The sequence below is a fragment of the Xenopus laevis genome, chromosome 7S (assembly GCF_017654675.1).
Source record: "Xenopus laevis strain J_2021 chromosome 7S, Xenopus_laevis_v10.1, whole genome shotgun sequence".
Taxonomy (NCBI): Eukaryota; Metazoa; Chordata; class Amphibia; order Anura; family Pipidae; genus Xenopus; species Xenopus laevis.
This window is the reverse complement of record NC_054384.1, coordinates 108,215,089-108,235,362: the sequence shown is the minus strand read 5'-3', so window position 1 is coordinate 108,235,362 and position 20,274 is coordinate 108,215,089. Positions and strand designations below refer to the sequence as shown.

At 40.7% G+C, this 20,274-nt stretch overlaps 1 protein-coding gene across 1 annotated transcript; it reads right to left on the bottom strand.

The window, feature by feature from the left end:
- Positions 1 to 7,340: 7,340 nt before the first annotated feature.
- Positions 7,341 to 18,549, bottom strand: LOC121396617 (alpha-tectorin-like). The gene is made up of 8 exons (XM_041571737.1): positions 18,514 to 18,549; positions 16,171 to 16,229; positions 16,046 to 16,078; positions 14,920 to 15,050; positions 14,211 to 14,492; positions 9,345 to 9,482; positions 7,963 to 8,122; positions 7,341 to 7,718 (listed from the first exon to the last, which is right to left on the bottom strand). The coding sequence occupies exons 2-8, from the start codon at positions 16,196 to 16,198 to the stop codon at positions 7,543 to 7,545; spliced, it is 948 nt and encodes a 315-aa protein (XP_041427671.1). The 5' UTR covers positions 16,199 to 16,229; positions 18,514 to 18,549; the 3' UTR covers positions 7,341 to 7,542.
- Between the last annotated feature and the right edge of the window lie 1,725 nt (positions 18,550 to 20,274).

The window sequence follows — 20,274 nt, the reverse complement described above, 5'->3', positions numbered from 1 at the left end:
TTTAGATTACACAGTAAATTATTAACAGTCATAAAATAAAACCTTGGCTTTTAATCCAAATTCAGTAGGGCTAGAAACATTAATGTGAGAAACAGGGAGGGTGGGAATGATCAAATCCCATTAAAGGCCCCTTCTCCACTGTAACGTGGTACATTCCATGGCCTGTCTTTCTAACTGTGGACTTGTAATGTAACTATCCACCTCCAAAACTTGGTCAGAAAAATTCACATTTAGCCTTTTTTCCTCTTAGTTTCACCCTACTAGTGTTGATGTTCTCTCAAAGCTTCCTTTTCATCATTTTATCTTTGGAGCAATGTTTGTAGTAACTAAAATGTTTTTTTTTCTAATGTTTGTAACAAAAATAATAAATTGTCTCTTTCCTTCCACACATTGCCTCCCCATACACCTGTCAGAATCTGTTTTAAAGGGGAAGTTTACAGTGAGATACAACTGGTTGGAACAGGAGCAAAATAGATAGAATTTATTCTTAACTGAAATTTCATCTATTTTTTTTCATTAAACAATGTACAGTTTTATTATAAAGCAGTAAATTGTTTTTCTTTCACACTTACTTTCTTCTTTGTAAGTATCAATGAGATGCGCATCAACAAGCCCTTTGTTGTTACTGTTTGGTTTAGAGAAAAGCAGAAATCCAAATGCACTGGTAACCTTGTTAATTATAAGAAGAAACTGAATGTTGTGCTCACTACTAAATGTTCAACCATTAGGCGGGCGATGCATTGAGACTGTGACTACATAATTCATATAAATAATGACAAGTCCTCCACACTCTGCCCAAGGAATTATTAAGGAATCATATAAAAGTGAATGTAGGACTGGCCAGACTAGGGATGACTTTGATTTAGTTGGCAGCTTAAATATCTTGCAATATATGAACAAACTTTCCCTGGTTTTTTAAAGGGTAAGTGTAATAAAATTACCTTTGCGGCGTCATCTTGATTCGTAGGGCGCGTGCGGCGCGCCTGCGTGCCTCTTAAAGGTACAGGCACGCTGGCGTGATTGCGCCAGTGCGCATTGACGCACGTTTTGGCACGAACTTTAACCGTATTTAAGGCCCATTCTGACCCCCAGCGAGTGCCCATGATAGAACTTAGTTCTAGTGGTTTTCCTGAGCCTTGTGCGTCTGTCTTTGAAATTCTGATCTGATTATCCGTGTTTGACCCAGTCTGCTTCCTGACAATCCGACAATCTGTATCCTGACCTTTGCCTGCCTACGACAACTCTTCTGCTTAACCCTTTGTTTGATCACCCAGTTTGACCCTTGCCTGCCTGACGATTCTGATATGCGCCTGCCTCAACCCAGCCAGTCTGACCTTCCTTCTGCCTAATCCTTTGTACCGTGACCTTCGGGCCAAAAGACTTTGCTAACAGCCGTGCCCCTTTGCCAGCCAGAACATCTCGCCTTGCTCCTCTCGTTAAGTCCAGGTGGCACCCAAGTAAGCTGAGAGCTTCTCCCGAAGCCCAACGGTGGTCACACTACTGGTGAAGCCGAGCCGAGACCAGGGTGCTTGGCACTTGTTCTGGTATTGGGTGCCGGTCGTGACAGTAAGGCATTTTTAGTAGTTTAAAGGTGGCCATACAGAGGGAGATCCACTTGTTTGTTGCCAAACAAGCAGATCTCTCTCCGACATGCCCATATTGAGGTGGGCGATGTTGGGCTGATCAGATCATGGGCCCAACGATCGGATCAGAATGGAGGCCATAAGGTCGGATCGCGGGACCACGTCAACGAACAGATGCCGCTGTGATCTGAATGGATTTTATACCCTGCCTGATCGACATCTTGATGACTTTCTGACAGATATCGATCGGGGAAGCTGTAGGAATATGCTTAAAATCATGATTCTTATGCCTTCACCTTTAAATTCTTATATTACATGGTTAGTTGCTTGTAACTGTAATTGCAAGGTACAGTTAAAATACAGGATCAATATTATCTGTACAACTTGTAGAAGCTGCATACTGTTACTAAAATGAATGTAACTTCAGCTGTTGCACTTTAGTTATCTCTGTAACATTGACATTTTGCCTCCCCCACCCTATGTAACATTGTTTGTGTCTTCTAAATATAACACATGCTCTATTTGTGTGATTCTGTATAACACATGTTCTATTTGTGGGATTCTGTGAACTATGCTAAATGTTTCTCTCTGTCCTTTTATGCTCTTGAAGGGGGGGCTATAGGGAGCATGCAAAAGTATAAGAGCTCATTCTGTATGTTAATAAACAGACTAGCTTTGCATCATATCTTGTGTGGTGTACTGCTTGTCTCCCGGAGATCTCTGGATCCTAAGTAAGGAGCTCCATGGGCGTGGCAACTGAAGGGCGGTCAAGAACCCAAACCCAACAGAAGCCTGTCGGATGGCCCCATGGGCTAATAAGCTGCCGACTCGGTCTGTCTACAACTTTTATCGGCCCATGTATGAGGCCTTAAGGCACAAAATGTCTCAATGTCCTAAATATATTGCTAATTGGTTGAGTGCAGAATAAAAATCAGGAAAGAAATGACTTATTTCTGTTGCTATGTTTACCCCATTTAGCTCAAGAAAATATATTGACTTTGCTTAGACAAAAGAATGTTCAGCACAAGCCCTACTCATTGCACAAAAGGACATACAGCCTGTTGAAGAATGGTGCCTACTCATTGAATCATGCCTACACTGAGCATCCAAAGGTTTAAGACTCACTTATTAGGTATCAATGTAGACTTTTGTTTCCTAAAACCCAATTTTGTTTATGTAAGGGGTGTTAGTGCTCATTAAGTTGTAAAGCTCAAAGTGGACCTAAATGGAACCTGCCAAGCATCAAATATATTCTTCCCGTGCACCCTAAGGCTCCTGGCACTTATGTTTATGAGCCCAAATGATTTACATTCCAAGTGGCATTTCAGGGGAACCCCACGGTTCAGCACCCACAACGCGTTCTGAATGCAGTGCTGTCCAACCTAATCCTCACTGCATGGGTGTGAGGTCCAACACATGTTGCACCATTGTTACTAAATGAGGCCCGTTGAGCAGCAACATGAGCAAAGTTTGCCTCAGTTATGGGAAATGTTTGCCCATGCTACTACATAATTCATTTTTTAAACCATCCAGTGATCATACAGTATTTAAATAAAATTATTTTATTTTTTTAACTGTCAGTGTATACAAAACAAATACAGGTATCGGATCTGTTATGGAATACCCATCTCCCATATAGTTCATTTTATCCAAATAATCCACATTTTTAAAAATAAGGTATGAAGATCCAAATTACAGAAAACCTCAGGTCCCAAGCATTCTGGATATAAGGTTCCATACCTGCACATGAAATGAGACTTTAACTTTCTAGCTACAGGGATGCAAATACAACTTTCTTGCACAAAGAGGCTGGAGTAAGCCAAGTCTTGCCGTCACCTGCTCATTTCCCAGGGTTACAGATATATGAGCCCAGCTGTGACCTTATCCATGGCCAAGCAAGAAACATAAACAAACGGGAATATTAAATGGATGTTTGTTCTGTTCATTGTGTCGACAGAAGTGGAACGAAATTAGAAGCTCGGGTTGAAATAATCAGAGAGGAAACACTATCATTGCTCTCATTGTGATGCTAGTCACCATATTAGTTCATTTCTATACCTTGCAATCAGTTTGAAACTGCTGTGTTTATTCAGCTGCTGCAGAATGGGACCCATTTACAGAGAATATTTGAACCATTTGAGTTAGATCATGTGTTGCCAGCCAGCTACAATATGCATTCATTAAAGAAGACTTATCAAAACTAATTTTGTAGGCAATGATGGGTAATATTTGGTGTTGCTTTTACATGGTGCTAAAAAGTGATATTATTTTTTTATAAAAAAGGCCCCTTTATTAGAGCTCCCTATAGATGTTCTCTGGTCCCTGTCGGTGTTTTAAATGAGGGGTGGGCGTGTCCTAACGGTCCCTGCCAGAAGCACAGAGGAGGGGGACAGCCAATCACAGCCCTGCAGTCACACAACACAGATAGGCTTCAGTTCTCAGCAGTGAGTGCACAGCTTGGGAATTCCGGGAAGTGGAAGAGAAGGGAGGGATTATTAGGGTTTTTGCAGAAATATTCCATAAAACAGCCTGAAACACAAATTTTTAAAGCACAATTCCTCATCTAAATGAGTATAACGCAAAACCCAGAAACATACAGTTGAGTCTACAGAGAAGACAATGTAACCAGCACCATAGAGTATACACTCTAGAGCACCTGAGAATGAATAGTATAAAAGGATATAGTGGATGTCCATTCCTGCTTGTGCCCACTTATATTCCTTATAGAGAGAATGGCATGAAACCTACCCAGCAGGATTGTGTTTAGATGGAATTAAAGAATGAGAGCCAGGAGAGACCACCGATGTCAGGGACCCCTTGAGTAGGAAATGAAGGGGTTGATACAGGGGGGGACTAGGGGGGACAGTTCTACAGGGCCTGTGATTTTTGGGTCTTAGGGGGGCCCTGCCGCTGAACTCACTCTATAGCCAGGCCCCCACTGCTGTCAGGAAACTGTAGAATCGGGTGGGAGGGCGGAGCTTCTTCTATTCCCCTCCCCAGCTTCTAAACTATTGGTAGTTCCCCGGTAGAGCCACATGATGATTGGATAAGCTGGGAGGGAACAGCAGTGGGGGGGAACTTTCCTGTTGAATAGAAAACAAACAGAAAAAAATGGGAGCAGGATCTGGGGTGGGCGGGACCAGGGGGCCCAGAAAATTTTGCCTTGCAAGGCCCGTGATTTCTGATGGCGGCCCTGGGTTGATATCTCTTTTGAAACATCTCAGTGAAGGAGGGAGGATACAGTCAAGGTATACTGGTCTGGGCCATTTCAAAAGAGATATTAACCCCTTCATTTCCTGCTCAAGGGTTCCCTGACATTGGTGGTCTCTCCTAGCTCTCATTCTATTGGTCCCCAACCAGCGGTTTGTAAACAATATGTTGCTCACCAACCCTTTGGATGTTGCCTCAAACAGATGCTTATTTTTGAATACTTGGCTAGGAGGAAAGTTTTGGTTGCATAAAAACCAAGTATACTGCCAAACAGAGTCTCCTGTTGGATGCCAGTCCACATAGGGGCTACCAAGTAGCCAATCACAGCTCTTATTTGGCACCCTAAGAACTTTTTCATGCTTGTGCTTTTCCCCAGCTCTTTTTACATTTGGATGTGGCTCACTAATAAAAAAAGGTGGGGATCTCTGCTCTAGATCCTCTGATCTAACTTATTAATAAAACTACTCCTGATGCACTAGTGTGGGGAATCATTGCTACATCTGTGCACATAGAAAAATCCTCTCAATTGGCCTGGTCACCAAAGTAGTGGATCTATACCCAATTTGGCTACCTAGGTGAATCATTCCAGTACTGAAAAAAAGTGTTAAATACAGGAAATCCCCAGTATTTTTGTATGTCTTCCAGATAACATGACACTCAGGGATGCCTTTGATAAATAATAGTTGCTTCATTGATTGCAAGGTAAAACTGATCACGAATTGATACTTAGCCCTGTGGGCAATAAGAAGTTTTGAGTGCTACTACTTGTGCTGGCAATAACACAGCTGCTTCCCATTCCTTAATCTCATTTCAATTCCTTTAATAATAATAAATGATGGAAATGGAGTGAAACATCTTAACGTCTCCTCCTATTTCTATAGAGGCAAATGAATGAGCAGGCAGTAACGCTTCCACCACATTTCCATCTATCTGTCTCTATATACGTTAATATATATGACACCAAAATGATCTGCTCAAAGTATTTAGTTGACTCATTGAAATTAGCTGTGCTGTTTCTCTTCTCTTGATTTTTATGGCTAGGAGCTATAAATGGAAATAGTCACTACAGGGCAGTCAAAGTAGACACTATTCATTGTGGGGCTGTTTCACGTTGGCATTTGTTGGTGGTGCTTTGATTCACTCTCCATTCAGCACAGGGTAACCCAAAGGTACTTCTCATTCATGCCAATGGAAAGTAGAAGGCACTTTGTGATCAATTCAGTTTGACTCTGCACGAGGAGAAACATGATATTAGAACTCCGAAATGTTCTCAGCCAACTGCCAGCTCCAATGGCAACAACAAGAAACTGTGTGTAAGTAGCTCTTTATGAAGCTACAATAACTTAAACCCAATCCCTCACTGGCAAACATATACTTTTCTGATGATCCCCTCCCCTCAAATTTCACCACTACCTCCCTCCTTAGCTTCCATCTGTGTCAATGTTTAGGTCCTTTATCCCAAATCTTCCTCTACTTCCATTTCATACACCCATAACTCTGCACCACCCTACATCACTGAACTCATCTCTATATCCTCACCCAACCACTTACTACTCTCCTCTACTGACCTGCTCCTCAACTTTTCTCTCATTACCTCCTCACACACTCGCATTCAAGACTTTTCAAGGGTTGCACCCCTCCCCTAGAATTCTCTCCCACAGTCTGTCTGACTTTCTCCCTTTCTGCTATAAAAAGATCTCTTAAAACAAACTTATTTAAAGAAGCCTACCCTCATTTCGTTTACTTACCAAACGCAATACCATATGCTACATCTCTTACCTGCTTATTTTTGATCTTGCCCACTCTTGTGCTTTGTGTCTCTTTCTCTTCCCCTTTAGATTGTAAGCTCTTTTGCACAGGGTCTTTCTCACCTTTTGCATTGGTTGTTATGTATGTAACTCTGTTCTATGTATGTCATTCATGTGATTTCTTATATAATCACATTTTTTTAGTGCTGCAAAATATATTGGCGCTCTAAAAATACATGTTAATAAGAAGAAGTATAAAACAATCCTCTTTCATTGCTCACATTCTAACTTAATTTGAGCCCCTTATACTACCTATCTAATTAGATACATGTCAGCATCCCTCTATTCCCTGGTCTACCAGACTCATCAGAAAGTTTGTCATCTTCTTTTCATATCTACTCCCCATCATGCCCCAAACCATCCCTCTCTCTCTTATCCATGGAAGGCTCTTATCCATGGTAGACCAAGATATTGGGCATTGAACGGATCAAGTATCTCTACATGTGACCCTAATAATTGTTCAGATTACTACATAAGGATCCAAACCTGTGTGGATCTATTTGCTTTCATTATCATTTCTAAGCACTAAGTGTTTCCTTTGGTAGTAACCCAAAATATGTCCATATCCTTTGTGCACTATTCCTGTTACTAAGAAGGGTTTTACTTTTACTTTTCATTTTATAAATGTTCAGCACCAAATACTGATATTTCTCACCAGAGAACCTAGTCAAACATGAGAGCCATCATACCTTCGCCAAGCCATTAAAGACTTTCTGTAAACATCAATGAAATCCTCTTGTCGTGCTAGAATGTTTTATTGCTTGCTTTTAATATTGATCTTAGCACATAATACCAATGACAAGACCAGAACTTATATGCAAAGAATATAGATTTTTTTAAGTTATGCTAATAATTCTTTATTTCATATTTCTAACTGTACTTTTAAAACTTAGAAGAGGAAACATAATGATAATACAAAGGGAAATGTGTGATGAGTCCCCTTAAAAGCATAGGCCAATGCCAATTTTGCATGAGTAGTGCCAGGTCGAGGGCCGACAGACCAAATTTCCGGAGCACCGTTCCTGCTCGCACTCAACGTCCCCATCCATGTTGCATCTGCACTTCGTCTCACAGGTGGGATCCTTCCAGAAGGTCTCGTTGTAGCGCACAAAATGAGCTGGAAACATGAGAAAAACTTTATTAACCCTCTGCTCTGGATCACCTGAAACTGCTTTACACTGTAGAGGTAAAAAAATGTCATTGGTGCAACAAATTGTGGCCAAATGGGTGTTTTCTGCGAGATTATAGCACAATGAATATCATATGGCATGGGCATACAACAACAGCTAATAGAATGAATTTGGGAACCATACGGGCGGGGGGCATTCGAATCATTTCAAAACATCCCAGATATAAAGTACCTTCATAGACACATCCACCCGCCACCCTGAACTTGTCCACCTTGAAGACCCAGCGCCCAGGGGTGTTTACATTGGATGTCTTATTAATGTTAACGATATCAGGTGTCCTTGACCCAGGAATATTAAAGTAATTAGTCTTGTCTCCACTGTTGAAACCAGCCTGAAAGACAGGAAAAACGCCAAGGTTATTTTCTTAATGTTTTTTATGCCATTATTAACCAACCCGTAGAAATGGACACTTTCCAATGGAGCACAAATTTGTAGACTCTTTTTGGATTCACCCCCACAACATAGATATGGCCTAGGTCTCTTGACTTATAACACTGGTAAGGTGTCTATAACCATCACACTTAAGTACTTCCAGAAATATGCAGAAGAGAAATCCCTAAATTTTGCCCTAACTAGCATTTAGGCTAGACCCCATAATTCATAGTAAAGTTACAGATACTTGTATATAGATACACATTTCCAGGAATACCCAGGGCACAAATAAACACTCACCCCAAATCTCCCCATACCTGGCCTTCAGACTGGGCCCCCTTAGCTCATAACAAGGTTACAGATATATAGAAACATTGGGGTAACAGTCACCCTGCTATAGTTCCAGGGGTACCCAGGGTACAAATAAGCACTCACCCCAAATCTCCCCCTAACTGACCTTCAGACTGGGCCCCCTTAGCTCATAACAAGGTTACAGATATATAGAAACATTGGGGTAACAGTCACCCTGCTATAGTTCCAGGGGTACCCAGGATACAAATAAGCACTCATCCCAAATCTCCCCCTAACTGTCCTTCAGACTGGGCCCCCTTAGCTCATAACAAGGTTACAGATATATAGAAACATTGGGGTAACAGTCACCCTGCTATAGTTCCAGGGGAACACAGGGTGCAAATAAACACTCACCCCAAATCTCACCCTAACTAACCTTCAGGCTGGACCCCTTACCTCATAACAAGGTTACCTAGATATAGAAAAATTGGGATAACAGTCACCCTGATATAGTTCCAATGACACCCAGGGCATGAATAAGCACTCACCCCAAATCTGCCCCTAACTGGCCTTCAGGCTGGGCCCCCTTAGCTCATAACAAGGTAACAGATCTATAGAAACATTGGAGTAACAGTCACCCTGCTATAGTTCCAGTGGTACTCACCCCAAATTTCATCTTAACTGGCCTTCAGACTGTGCCCCCTTAGCTCATAACAAGGTTACACAAATATAGAAACATTACATGTTGATCAGATAGACAGATGGACTACATGGTCTTCTGATACGTCTATTAGCATATCTCCTGGTGTCCTACTGGCTAAGTAACCACAGAGACCCTTGAAATCCCCAAAAACTTTAATATAACCCAGTTTTGTATTAAAATGAGTTACCTGTGCTGGGATACCTCCTAATCCTGTAAGAGGATCTCCACCGCTGGCCTTTCCTGTTGTCCAAGTAATGATCCCATAATTCAAGATGATGAAGGCTAGTTTGCCGTCGGTGGTCAGGACAGCCTGGAAAGTGTTTGTCTGAGAGCAAAAAAAAAAAAAAAAATTCAGCATGAAACAATCCTCATTAAAACATCTAAAAAGTACCATAAAACTGAAGCTGTGTTGTTATTTGGGGAATATGCCTTTGCAGTCTTTTGGCTTCATTAACAAATAGAGGGTGTTTTGGTGGGTGCAACAAAGATGTATAGCTAGAGTCTTGGCTATAGAACTATAAATATAATAATCAAGTTCTGGCATGCTAGAATCCTCTAGTGACCAAACAGAGGTATAACATATTATTCAAAAAAAAAACTATATGCATCCTTTTAGGGTAAAAAAATATTTTATTGGATCATGTTAAAATATCAGTCACCCGACATGGAGCCTAACGTGTTTCATGCTTACCTAACACTTAGTCATAGGCAGTCTCTAATGGGACACATGTCCAAGATACTTATATGTGTAGATGAACCGCACCTCTCACCCTTTCCACGATGCTTGCTGCCCTGGTGGTGCAGATCTCTCTAGACGGTCGGCACTCGTCAGTACAATGTACAGATACTTATATACCATCTCATATAAACCCTTCCCAATGTTAAAACCAATTGCAATTCAACACATCTGTTGGAACTAAATGGGCCAATAGACAAGGCTCTAACTGATTATCTATACAACAAATGTGTTGAATTGCAATTGGTTTTAACATTGGGAGGGTTTATATGAGATGGTATGATGATTGACCATCGCTTTCTGCTAATGTTTTGATAATTTCCCCTGACTCCCTAAGCTCAGCTTCCAAAAAGCAACCTAGAGCCTACTGAGCATGTGCAGGCCTAACAAAATCCAAGATGGGGAGCTGCTGCGGACAACTGTGAAGGCCTGGAGCATTACTGTATAGGGCTGCAGAACCTGTGGGCTGGTACAGTAACTTTAGTATAAAAAATACAGTATATATTCACTTACTTTTTGGCAGCCCTTTAAATACAGAAAGGGATAAAGGAAACATTTTATCTCTATCCCCTATTGGTAAAAAATATATTTTTTCCTACGCTTAAGAATATGCCACATGGTAAGTCCCCGGCCCCGGATGGGTTTCCTTATAGGTATTTTAAGATTTACTCCCATATCCTTACCCCTTATTTAGTTAAAATATTCAATGCATTTCTTATGGGTACAACGATTCCGCCCACATTTTTGAGTTCCTACCTTACTCACATACCTAAAGAGGGAAAGGACCCTAGTCAGTGCTCTAATTATAGGCCAATCGTGCTTCTGAACTCAGATCTTAAATTATTTTCCAAAATTACAGGTTAGCGCCTGTACTCCCCAAACTTATACATGGAGACCAAGTGAGATTCATTCAAGGGAGACAAGCAGGGGACAATACTAGGCGTACAATCGATCTGGTTGAGATATTGAATAGAAGGTCAACTCCGGTGGTTCTCCTAAGTCTCGACGCTGAAAAAGCATTTGATCGCTTAAGATGATCCTTTCTATTTTCTCTGTTAAAGCATCTTAAATGTTCTGGTCCGTATTTAGAAGCACTAAAAGGTTTATATAGCCACCCTACAACCCAATTGAAACTTCTGGGTCAATCATCTAAATTAGGGATGCACCGAATCCATTATTTTGGATTCGGCCAAACCACCAAATCGTTTGCGAAAGATTCAGCCGAATACCGAACCAAATCCAAATTTGCATATGCAAATTAGGGGTCAGACGGGGAAAAAAATGTACTTCCTTGTTTTGGACAAAAAGTCATGCAATTTCCATCCCTGCCCCTAATTTGCATATGCAAATTAGGATTCAGATTTGGTTCAGCCGGGCAGAAGGATTCGGCCAAATCCTGGCTGAATCCCGAACCGAATCCTGGATTCGGTGCATCCCTAATATAAATATATTCATATTAAAAATGGGACCAGACAAGGGTGCCCGTTATCCCCTTTACTCTATGCCCTTAGCATAGAACCGCTGGCAGCAGTGATCAGGAACTCCCCAGATATCTCAGGAATTACAGTGGGCCCCTCTACATGCAAAATTTCACTTTTCGCGGACGATGTCCTGTTGATAATAACTAAACCGTTAATCTCTCTCCCAAACCTACATAGGATTCTGGATAGGTATAGTAAGCTTTCTAGCTATAAGGTAAATCTTAGCAAAACTGAGGCACTCCTCATTCATATTTCACAGCCACTGCTACAACAACTTCAGGGCTCTTTTCAGTATAAATGGCAGACGGTTTCAATATCATATTTAGGGATAAAAATTGCCCCAGCTTACTCTGGCTTGTATAAGTGTAATTATGTCCCCTTGATACAAAAGGTAAAGAACCTAGTACTTAAATGGTCAAAATGTTCTCTTTCCTGGTTTGGCAGGATAGCTGCAGTGAAAACGACTATTTTGCCTAAAATCCTTTATCTGTTTGAGACCTTGCCTATTCCTGTATCTCAAAAAAACCTTAATGAGATCCAAGCAATATTTCATGACTTTATTTGGTCCAACCACAAACATAGAATCTCTAAAAAAGTTATGATGGTGCCACATAGGTTGGGTGGACTGGTGGTTCCTTCCTTCAGTAGATATTATGAGGCAGCACATCTGAGACAGCTTTTAGCTTGGGCAAGTTGGTATCCTGCTACTAAATGGGGTCTTATAGAGAACTAAATGTCTACTGTAAGCCATTTAAATCATTGGGTCTGGTCAAAGCCGGGTCCCTTGTGGGACAGGGACATTTTGTTGGCATCTACACAACATACACTCTTGTTATGGTATAAATTAAGAGAGAAGCATAACTTTCTGCTAAACACATCGTTTCTCAACAACCCTGATTTTCAGCCTGGGGTTCATCAAAATTGTATTAGCAAATGGGTATCCACAGAAACACAGTCTATTGGGGATTTACTGGATCCTTATACCAAGGAGATCCTGCCATTTACTGATCTAAGACAAAGGACAGCCCAGGAGACTTTGACATTTTTTGAACATTTGCAACTTAGGCACTTTGCAAAGCCTTTCTGTGATAATGCAAAATTGAACCCCCCTATGCCTTTTGAGCTATTAGCAAAACGTGGTCTTCCACAAAAGGGGCTAATCTCTAATATATATCAGATGCTGTCTGAACCCCAGACAACACCAACACCTAGGCATCCATATTTGGATAAGTGGGACTACTTCTTAGCCCATCCTCTTACAGAGAATGAGTGGGTATCCATCTGGGAAAATGCAAAAAAAAATGGTAACATGTGTAAAGCAAAAGGAGCATATACATAAAATTCTTATGTTTTGGTACCATACCCTGGCTAAGTTACATTCATTATTTCCAAATCACTCACCATTATGTTGGAGAAACTGTGGGGAAATAGGTACTCTTCCCCACATATTTTGGGACTTTCCAAATATAGTACCATTGTGGAATGATATTTCGAGTTTATTAATAGACTGTTACATGAACCTGTCCCAATGGAACAATGTACCTTTTTATTGGGTAAACCCCTTTCGAAAGTGGGCAAATCTACGCAGGCTCTACTAAATCAAGCTCCTAATAGCTGCAAAATGGAAATCCCCTAGTCCCCCCACCCTAGCTGAAATTAAATGCAGGATTAACTCCTATAAGGTTTTTGAGTCAGGTTTCGCTATAATACAGAATAATACTCAACATTTCTTGGATGTTTGGGCACCCTGGGAGCTACTGATGAGTAAGTACCTATATAATGCATTAGCTTTTTATCCCCCTAGGGAGCCATTTAAAGCCTTTATATTGGAAAGTTGAAGCACTGTTTTGCAGGTTTTATTTTATTTCATTTTACCTTATTCAGTGTGATTTTATTCTTGGTTATTGTATTATTCTGGGTTGCATTCTGGTATTATACCCACAAATTCACATATTGGTTGAATGTCAATGAAGAGTGCAATGTGACAACATAACAATGTCTAGATATACGGCGATACATTTGGATATTTCTGTACTAGCATTTTTGCACACCCCTTACAATATTCTTACTGATGGGATCAACATAATGTGTGGCATGTATATTGTACAACAACCTAAATCTTTTCAATAAAAATATAAGTTACAACAAAAAATTATATATTTTTTCCCAGCTGGGACAGAAACATAACAACCAGGTGGTAACCACATTAGTTATACTAATGCATTAATCAATATTTCTAGATACCGGGCTTTGTTTACTTGCTGTTTATTTGTGTATATATCTATATATATATATATATATCCGTCCTTCCAAGTGAGTATCCGCACTCCAAGGCAAATAGTTTCAGCAAAGGGAGGGGTGCACGGTAATTATGTATACGCCAATTATTCTGAGACCAGCACTCCCTGTTGTAAAAGCCAATTTCTTTACATTGTGTCTGTGCCCGATGTAAAGGTCCCAATCGGTATAATTGGTGTGTATATATATATATAGGATTCATTATCCAGAAACCTGTTATCCAGAAAGCTCCAAATTACAAAACGCCCATCTCCCACAGACTCCATTTAATCAAAATAATCCACTTATTTATGAATGATTTCCCTTTTCTCTGTATTAATAAAACAGTAACTTGTAATTGATCCCAACTAAGATATAATTAATCCTTATTGGAGGCAAAATCAGCCTATTGGCTTTATTTACTGCTTACATGACTTTTTAGTTGACTAAAATATGAAGATCTAAGCTCTAACTATGGAAAGATCCATTATCCAGAAAACTCCAAGTCCCAAGCATTGTGGATAACAGGTCCCATACCTGCATATATGTGTACACAAACCTTTCTAGAACTTGATCCATAGTAAGCGACTTTATCCCAAGTGGCGACAAAGGCCCATGTGGCCCTATAATTAAAGTTTGGATAGTACTTCCTCATGTCGTTGGATATCCTCTCCAATAGATTTGGGTCTTTGCTTTCACGGTAATAAACTGTCCCTGCTATTTCATTGTTGACATCCCCCCAGTAGGGAGCAACAAAGGGTCTTCCGTCTGCCAGAGGGAAAGCATTAGGGGTGTAGCTGGACACGGCCACGCCAAAAGAGATCACCCCATTGTTGTTCACCTAGAAATGCAAAGGAGGGAGGTCACAATCCTCAAGAAAGATCACATGGGCAGAAAGATTAGCAGCTGTTACGCCATCTTTATCCAGAGGGTGGCAGTGTGTGACTATAGAATTTGTTACACAGTCATATATTTGTGAAAGTATCTAAAATTCTACTCCCGGCTGACATGAAAAAGCCACATAAATACAACATTGAGCACCACTGCTCCCTCCAAAAGTAGCAGAAGGCAGCTCTCCTGCATGTTTCTTCACAGGTCAGGCTGGCTTCTGCTACATTTTAAAATAGTCAGGACCAGCAGTGCAGCCATTAGAAAGGGACAACGAAAACAGTAAAGTCAGATAAATCCTAAGAATATAGAAAGTGGTTTCCTGAAAAGCTTTATCTCCAGTGACTGACACTGCTCCTAACCGAACGAAGGGCACTTACATAGAGCGAATTATGTTGCTTTTCAAAAAAGATAAAAACAGAAGAGATAGGAATGGCACTAGTTGCTCCGTCATCTTTTTTGGGGGTTACTTTGTCTCCCTCTGATGGACCATATGGATAGAGTATTGGATCTGTAAAGGAAAAACAGCCGTGTTAGTTTGTATATATAAAGGCACAAGGCACAGGGAACGAGTATCACTCATGTATTATAAGGGATAATGTACCCCCTACTGTAAATGATAAGGATATTAGAAGTCACTGTAGGGGTTGTTCTGTGACCATATAAAGGCACAAGGCTGCAGGCTGAGTTATACAGGGAACTCTGAGTATCACTCATGTATTATAAGGGATAATGTACCCCCTACTGTAAATGATAAGGATATTAGAAGTCACTGAGGGGTTGTTCTGTGACCATATAAAGGCACAAGGCTGCAGGCTGAGTTATACAGGGAACTCTGAGTATCACTCATGTATTATAAGGGATAATGTACCCCCTACTGTAAATGATAAGGATATTAGAAGTCACTGAGGGGTTGTTCTGTGACCATATAAAGGCACAAGGCTGCAGGCTGAGTTATACAGGGAACTCTGAGTATCACTCATGTATTATAAGGGATAATGTACCCCCTACTATAAATGATAAGGATATTAGAAGTCACTGAGGGGTTGTTCTGTGACCATATAAAGGCACAAGGCTGCAGGCTGAGTTATACAGGGAACTCTGAGTATCACTCATGTATTATAAGGGATAATGTACCCCCTACTGTAAATGATAAGGATATTAGAAGTCACTGAGGGGTTGTTCTGTGACCATATAAAGGCACAAGGCTGCAGGCTGAGTTATACAGGGAACTCTGAGTATCACTCATGTATTATAAGGGATAATGTACCCCCTACTGTAAATGATAAAGATATTAGAAGTCACTGAGGGGTTTGAAAATAATATTTCAGGCCTGCTGGTATATTTAATAGTGTATGTAGGACACAAAGAATATTTCCCGAATATTTAACAATTTTATTTTATCTTAAATGAATAAAACATACTATATATTGTTCTATCAGCAAACAGCCGCAGCAATTACCCCCCACCCTCCCAGTTGGCTGAACACTCCTGCAGTAACCTTACCGGTGGCCAAGTCTCCGAAACACACCGTCGCAACTGAAAGAAAAGACAATATTTGTTTTGAATAAATTCAATTTTTTTTGGAACTGTACAAATTTGTTCAAAAAGCTGAAATTGGCGATACTTACCAAGAAGGAGCGGAAGAAATGTTTTCATTTTGATTTAGTTCCCCACCTTCTGGTCACGTCTGCAAGACAACATTATGTTGAACAAAAGATCCTGCCGCACAATACATCTGAGCTACAACTGAGTATCACCCGCAGACTCTGATTGTGCATCTCTTCTAAACCCCGGGGTAAATCTGCCGTCAGTGCAAATCAATTACGTTTATGTGTTTTGTTATTTCTTGAATTAATGAGGGTAAGAGAGCTCCATGTTTGGTCCTTGAGGGGTAAATGTAATAATACCTGGGAGGGGGAAGGGCCTTGCCCAACGTAGGTCTATTTCTGATAGCTCCTGAGTGCACTTCTAGTCTGTTTCTCTGTTCCTTGGCCCCTGCCTGTTCTTGACTAGCCCTGTATTGCTGCCTGAACCGACCATTGCCTGTTACTGACCAGTCTTATGGATCCTGACTTTGTACTGCGCTACTGATTGTTTAGACCCCGGCCTGTATCCTTGACTAGACTTCTGGTTCCTGATTCCATACTGCACTGATTAGTTTAACCCCGGCCTGTTCTACGACTACACTTTTCCCTTTCTCTGTCCCTCCTGTTACACATTAACAGTTCCTTTGTCTGCCCAGAACTCTCGCCCTCGTCCACTCACTTTAAGACCTGGAGCATCCAAGTATCAGAGGGCTCCTCCCAAAGTAAAAGGAGGCATTAATAGGCAGAAGTGTGATCCATGACCGGAACCTTGGTATCTGAGTTTGGGAAACCATAACGTAACAATAGATAATTAGACTCCAAGTGCACAGATTAAACCTCTGCATAAGAAAGTCTTACAGGTATCTTACAGAATGCTCAGGGCCTGGAATTTTCAGAATAAAAGATCTTTCCATAATTTGGATCTTCACACCTTAAGTCTACTAGAAAATCATATAAAAATTAAATAAACCCAATAGGCTGGTTTTGCCTCCAATAAGGATTAATTATATCTTAGTTGGGATCAAGTACAAGCGACTGTTTTTATATTTACACAGAAAAAGGAAATTATTTTTTAAGATTTGGATAATATGGATCAAATGGAGTCTATGGGAGACGACTTCTCCGAGCTTTCTGAATAGCGGGTTCCAGATAACAGATCCCATATTTGTACTAATAAAACAGTCACAACACAGGGCAACGGTTGTATACTAGTGATTAAAACAACAGGAAAAATATATTTTTGAGTCATATTCATTGAACTCATGCTGAGCACAAGGGTAGAGAGATAAGAAAAAAGGAAAAAGAATAAATGCAGTTGTAGACCTATTCCTGCTGTGTGCATATATATATATATATATATACTGTAAACAGTACTGTACATACAGGTGGCAGCCTATCAAGGAAAGCTGAAGCTGGACAATGTTCTGTAGATCTCACAAGGTTATCTCTGCATTAGGGCAGAGGTCCCCAGCCTTTTTTTTTACCCATGAGCCTCATTCAAATGCACATAGAGTTGGGGAGCAACACTAGCATGAAAAAGGTTCCGTGGGGTGCCAAATAAGGACTGCAATAGGCTATCGGTAGCCCCTATGTGGACTGGCAGCTACAGGAGACTGTTTGGCAGTACACCTGGTTTTTATACAACCAAAACTTGTCTCCAAGCCTGGAATTCAAAAATAATCACCTGCTTTGACAGCGCCAATCCTGTCGAAGGAGTCGCCTGAGGCGGCTCCTGTAATGCTGCCCCCCTCGCCGGCTTACCTGTTGGGAGGGGAGGCAGGATCACTAGTGCGGAGAGCGCAATTGTGCTCTCTCTCAATAGTACAGCCGGATTTTCCGGTTTAGAAAACGGAAATTCGGCTCTTAAAGGTGCAGGAGCGGCTTTTTGCCGCCCCTGGAATCCTCTCTGGCGCTGCAGCCTCAGGCGAGTGTCTCAGCTCTCCTCATTGGCGGAGCGCCCCTGTTCTTTGGATTCACTTTGAGCAAACCCAAGGAGTTGGGAAGCAACATGTCTCTCACAAGCCACTGGTTGGGGATCAGTGCATTATGGGAATCCTCATTTTTAGTAGAATACCACATGCCTATACAAAGATTTAGCTATATATATTTATAAAATACTGGGAAGACATCACAGTTGTTACAAGAATATATGTGTGGTGTTGTAGGTATTATTAAGTTGTGTTCAGAACACAACAATAAAAATTGGGAACACCCTACCATTTGAACTTCTGTGTTATAAAACCAACAGTTCTGGGTGTATAGTTGGCCAAAGGGACATAAAGGAGTGATTTGCATGTCTCCACCCATAATGTCTTATGTGAGAGTTAAATTCTCATTTTTGGTATTAAGGCAGTGCTATGTATACAGTAAGAGGCAAGTAAATACCTTCTGTTTGCAGAGGGCCTTATGTTGCATGTCTTGCACATGAAGGGCTTTTTGGCTCCTTTCAGCCAGTTTCAATCTAACCAGGTTAGGTTCTTTGCTTTACTTATTTATAGCATCACAGCTGGCCAGTTGGTCGTACCAAGGACTTAGAGGTGTAGTTCAGGCTGAAGAATTCAATGGCAATTAGATACTCGCTATAAAGAAGAAGATCTGTTTCCACAGTGAACAGCTTGTCATTCCCTTTCCTACCCACGGTGGCCAAGGAATATCTTTATCAACTTACACCGTAGAAATTGTAAATTCTGGGATGTGGAACATGTCTCCCTCCACCAAAGGATATTATGCTGTCATCAATAGCTGAAAGGTTACAATTTGGATTGCAAAGACCCCATCAATTTAGCCAAGACATAGAAACCTGTACCTGGGTGACCTGCAGTGCTCCATCTCTATGTTGAAGGGTTGTATTTGTGCTGCAAATCACCTCATGTCTCCATATCTCATTTCTAAGTTGGTTTCCTAGTTATTTGGTTAACGGGTGGTTAATGTTATCGAATGAATAATTGTAAGCAACTTTTCATTTGGCCTTCATTTTTTTCTTTTCTATAGTTATTTGCCTTCTTCTATTTCCAGCTTTCATATTGGGATCACTGACCCCATCTAATAACGAATGCTCTGTAACGCTACAAATGTATTGTTATTGCTACTTTGTATTTCTCATATTTCTCTTCAATTCCTCTCCTATTCATATTCCAGTCTCTTATTCAAATCAATGCATGGTTGCTAGGGGAATGGGGACCCTAGATATCAGATGGCTGAAACGGCAAACTGGAGAGCTGCTGAATAAAAAGCTAAATAACTCAAAAAAACACAAATAATAAAAAATGAAAACCAATTCCAAACCGTCTCAGAATATCCCTCTCTACATCATACTAAACGATAATTTAAAGGTGAACAACCCCTTTAAGATGATTCAAGGTAAGATGAAGACCTTTTGGATAGCTTATTCTGAGCCATCAATTGAAAGACTCAGGAATACAGAACCTAGAACATGCTTCCATAGATAACTACAGTATATAGAACACAAGGAGCAATATCTAAATATCTATATAAAGTCCAAAGGCCCAGATTCTAGAAATAATTCTTATATTCAATATCGGGCCACCACAAGGTCACAAATCAGCTAAATAGAGAAAAGCAAAGCTACTGTCTATACAATGTGAAGTTGGGCTGTTGTTTGAGATCCAACCCAAAGCAAAGTTGCGCTGACCATGGAAATGAGCTGAGCAGCAAAGGAATCAATAAAGCAATATTGCTTCAATCCCATGGAGAAAGCCTACATCAGATCTCTCAAATCCAACTCACCTGTTCTCCTCTCAGACTCATATGACAAGGAAAGCTCTCCTCATCCTCATTTATACAGAAAATCTGCAAAACAAACAAGGAACTCACTTGGCTCGTGACTACTGAAGCCAACTGACACTTCTGGCACCGAGCTGAACAGGCCTTATGGCACCTATGGGAGATGTCATGTAGATTTATAGCCTTCATTCTAAATGAACAAGGGTCCCAGTCTGTGTCATTTCAAACATCCGATCTTTCGGTCTCTAGTATTCTGATGGAATTCTTAAATTGACAAGTAGAAGCTGCAAGGAATGAAAAATAAGATGGTTGGAAAAAATAATAATAATAATACAGTATAAAATCGACAGAAGAACCATTGTATGTAAGGTTAGATGCAAAAATTGATGCTTCTCATGTCAG

What these genes read in the sequence shown, in the direction of transcription:
- LOC121396617 (XM_041571737.1), bottom strand. Translation starts at nt 16,198, where the DNA reads ATGAAAACATTTCTTCCGCTCCTTCTTG. An exon ending in ATTTCTTCCGCTCCTTCTTG is followed by an intron (nt 16,079 to 16,170) that starts GTAAGTATCGCC and finishes CTTTTCTTTCAG; the next exon opens with TTGCGACGGTGTGTTTCGGA. An exon ending in TTTCGGAGACTTGGCCACCG is followed by an intron (nt 15,051 to 16,045) that starts GTAAGGTTACTG and finishes TTTCCTTTACAG; the next exon opens with ATCCAATACTCTATCCATAT.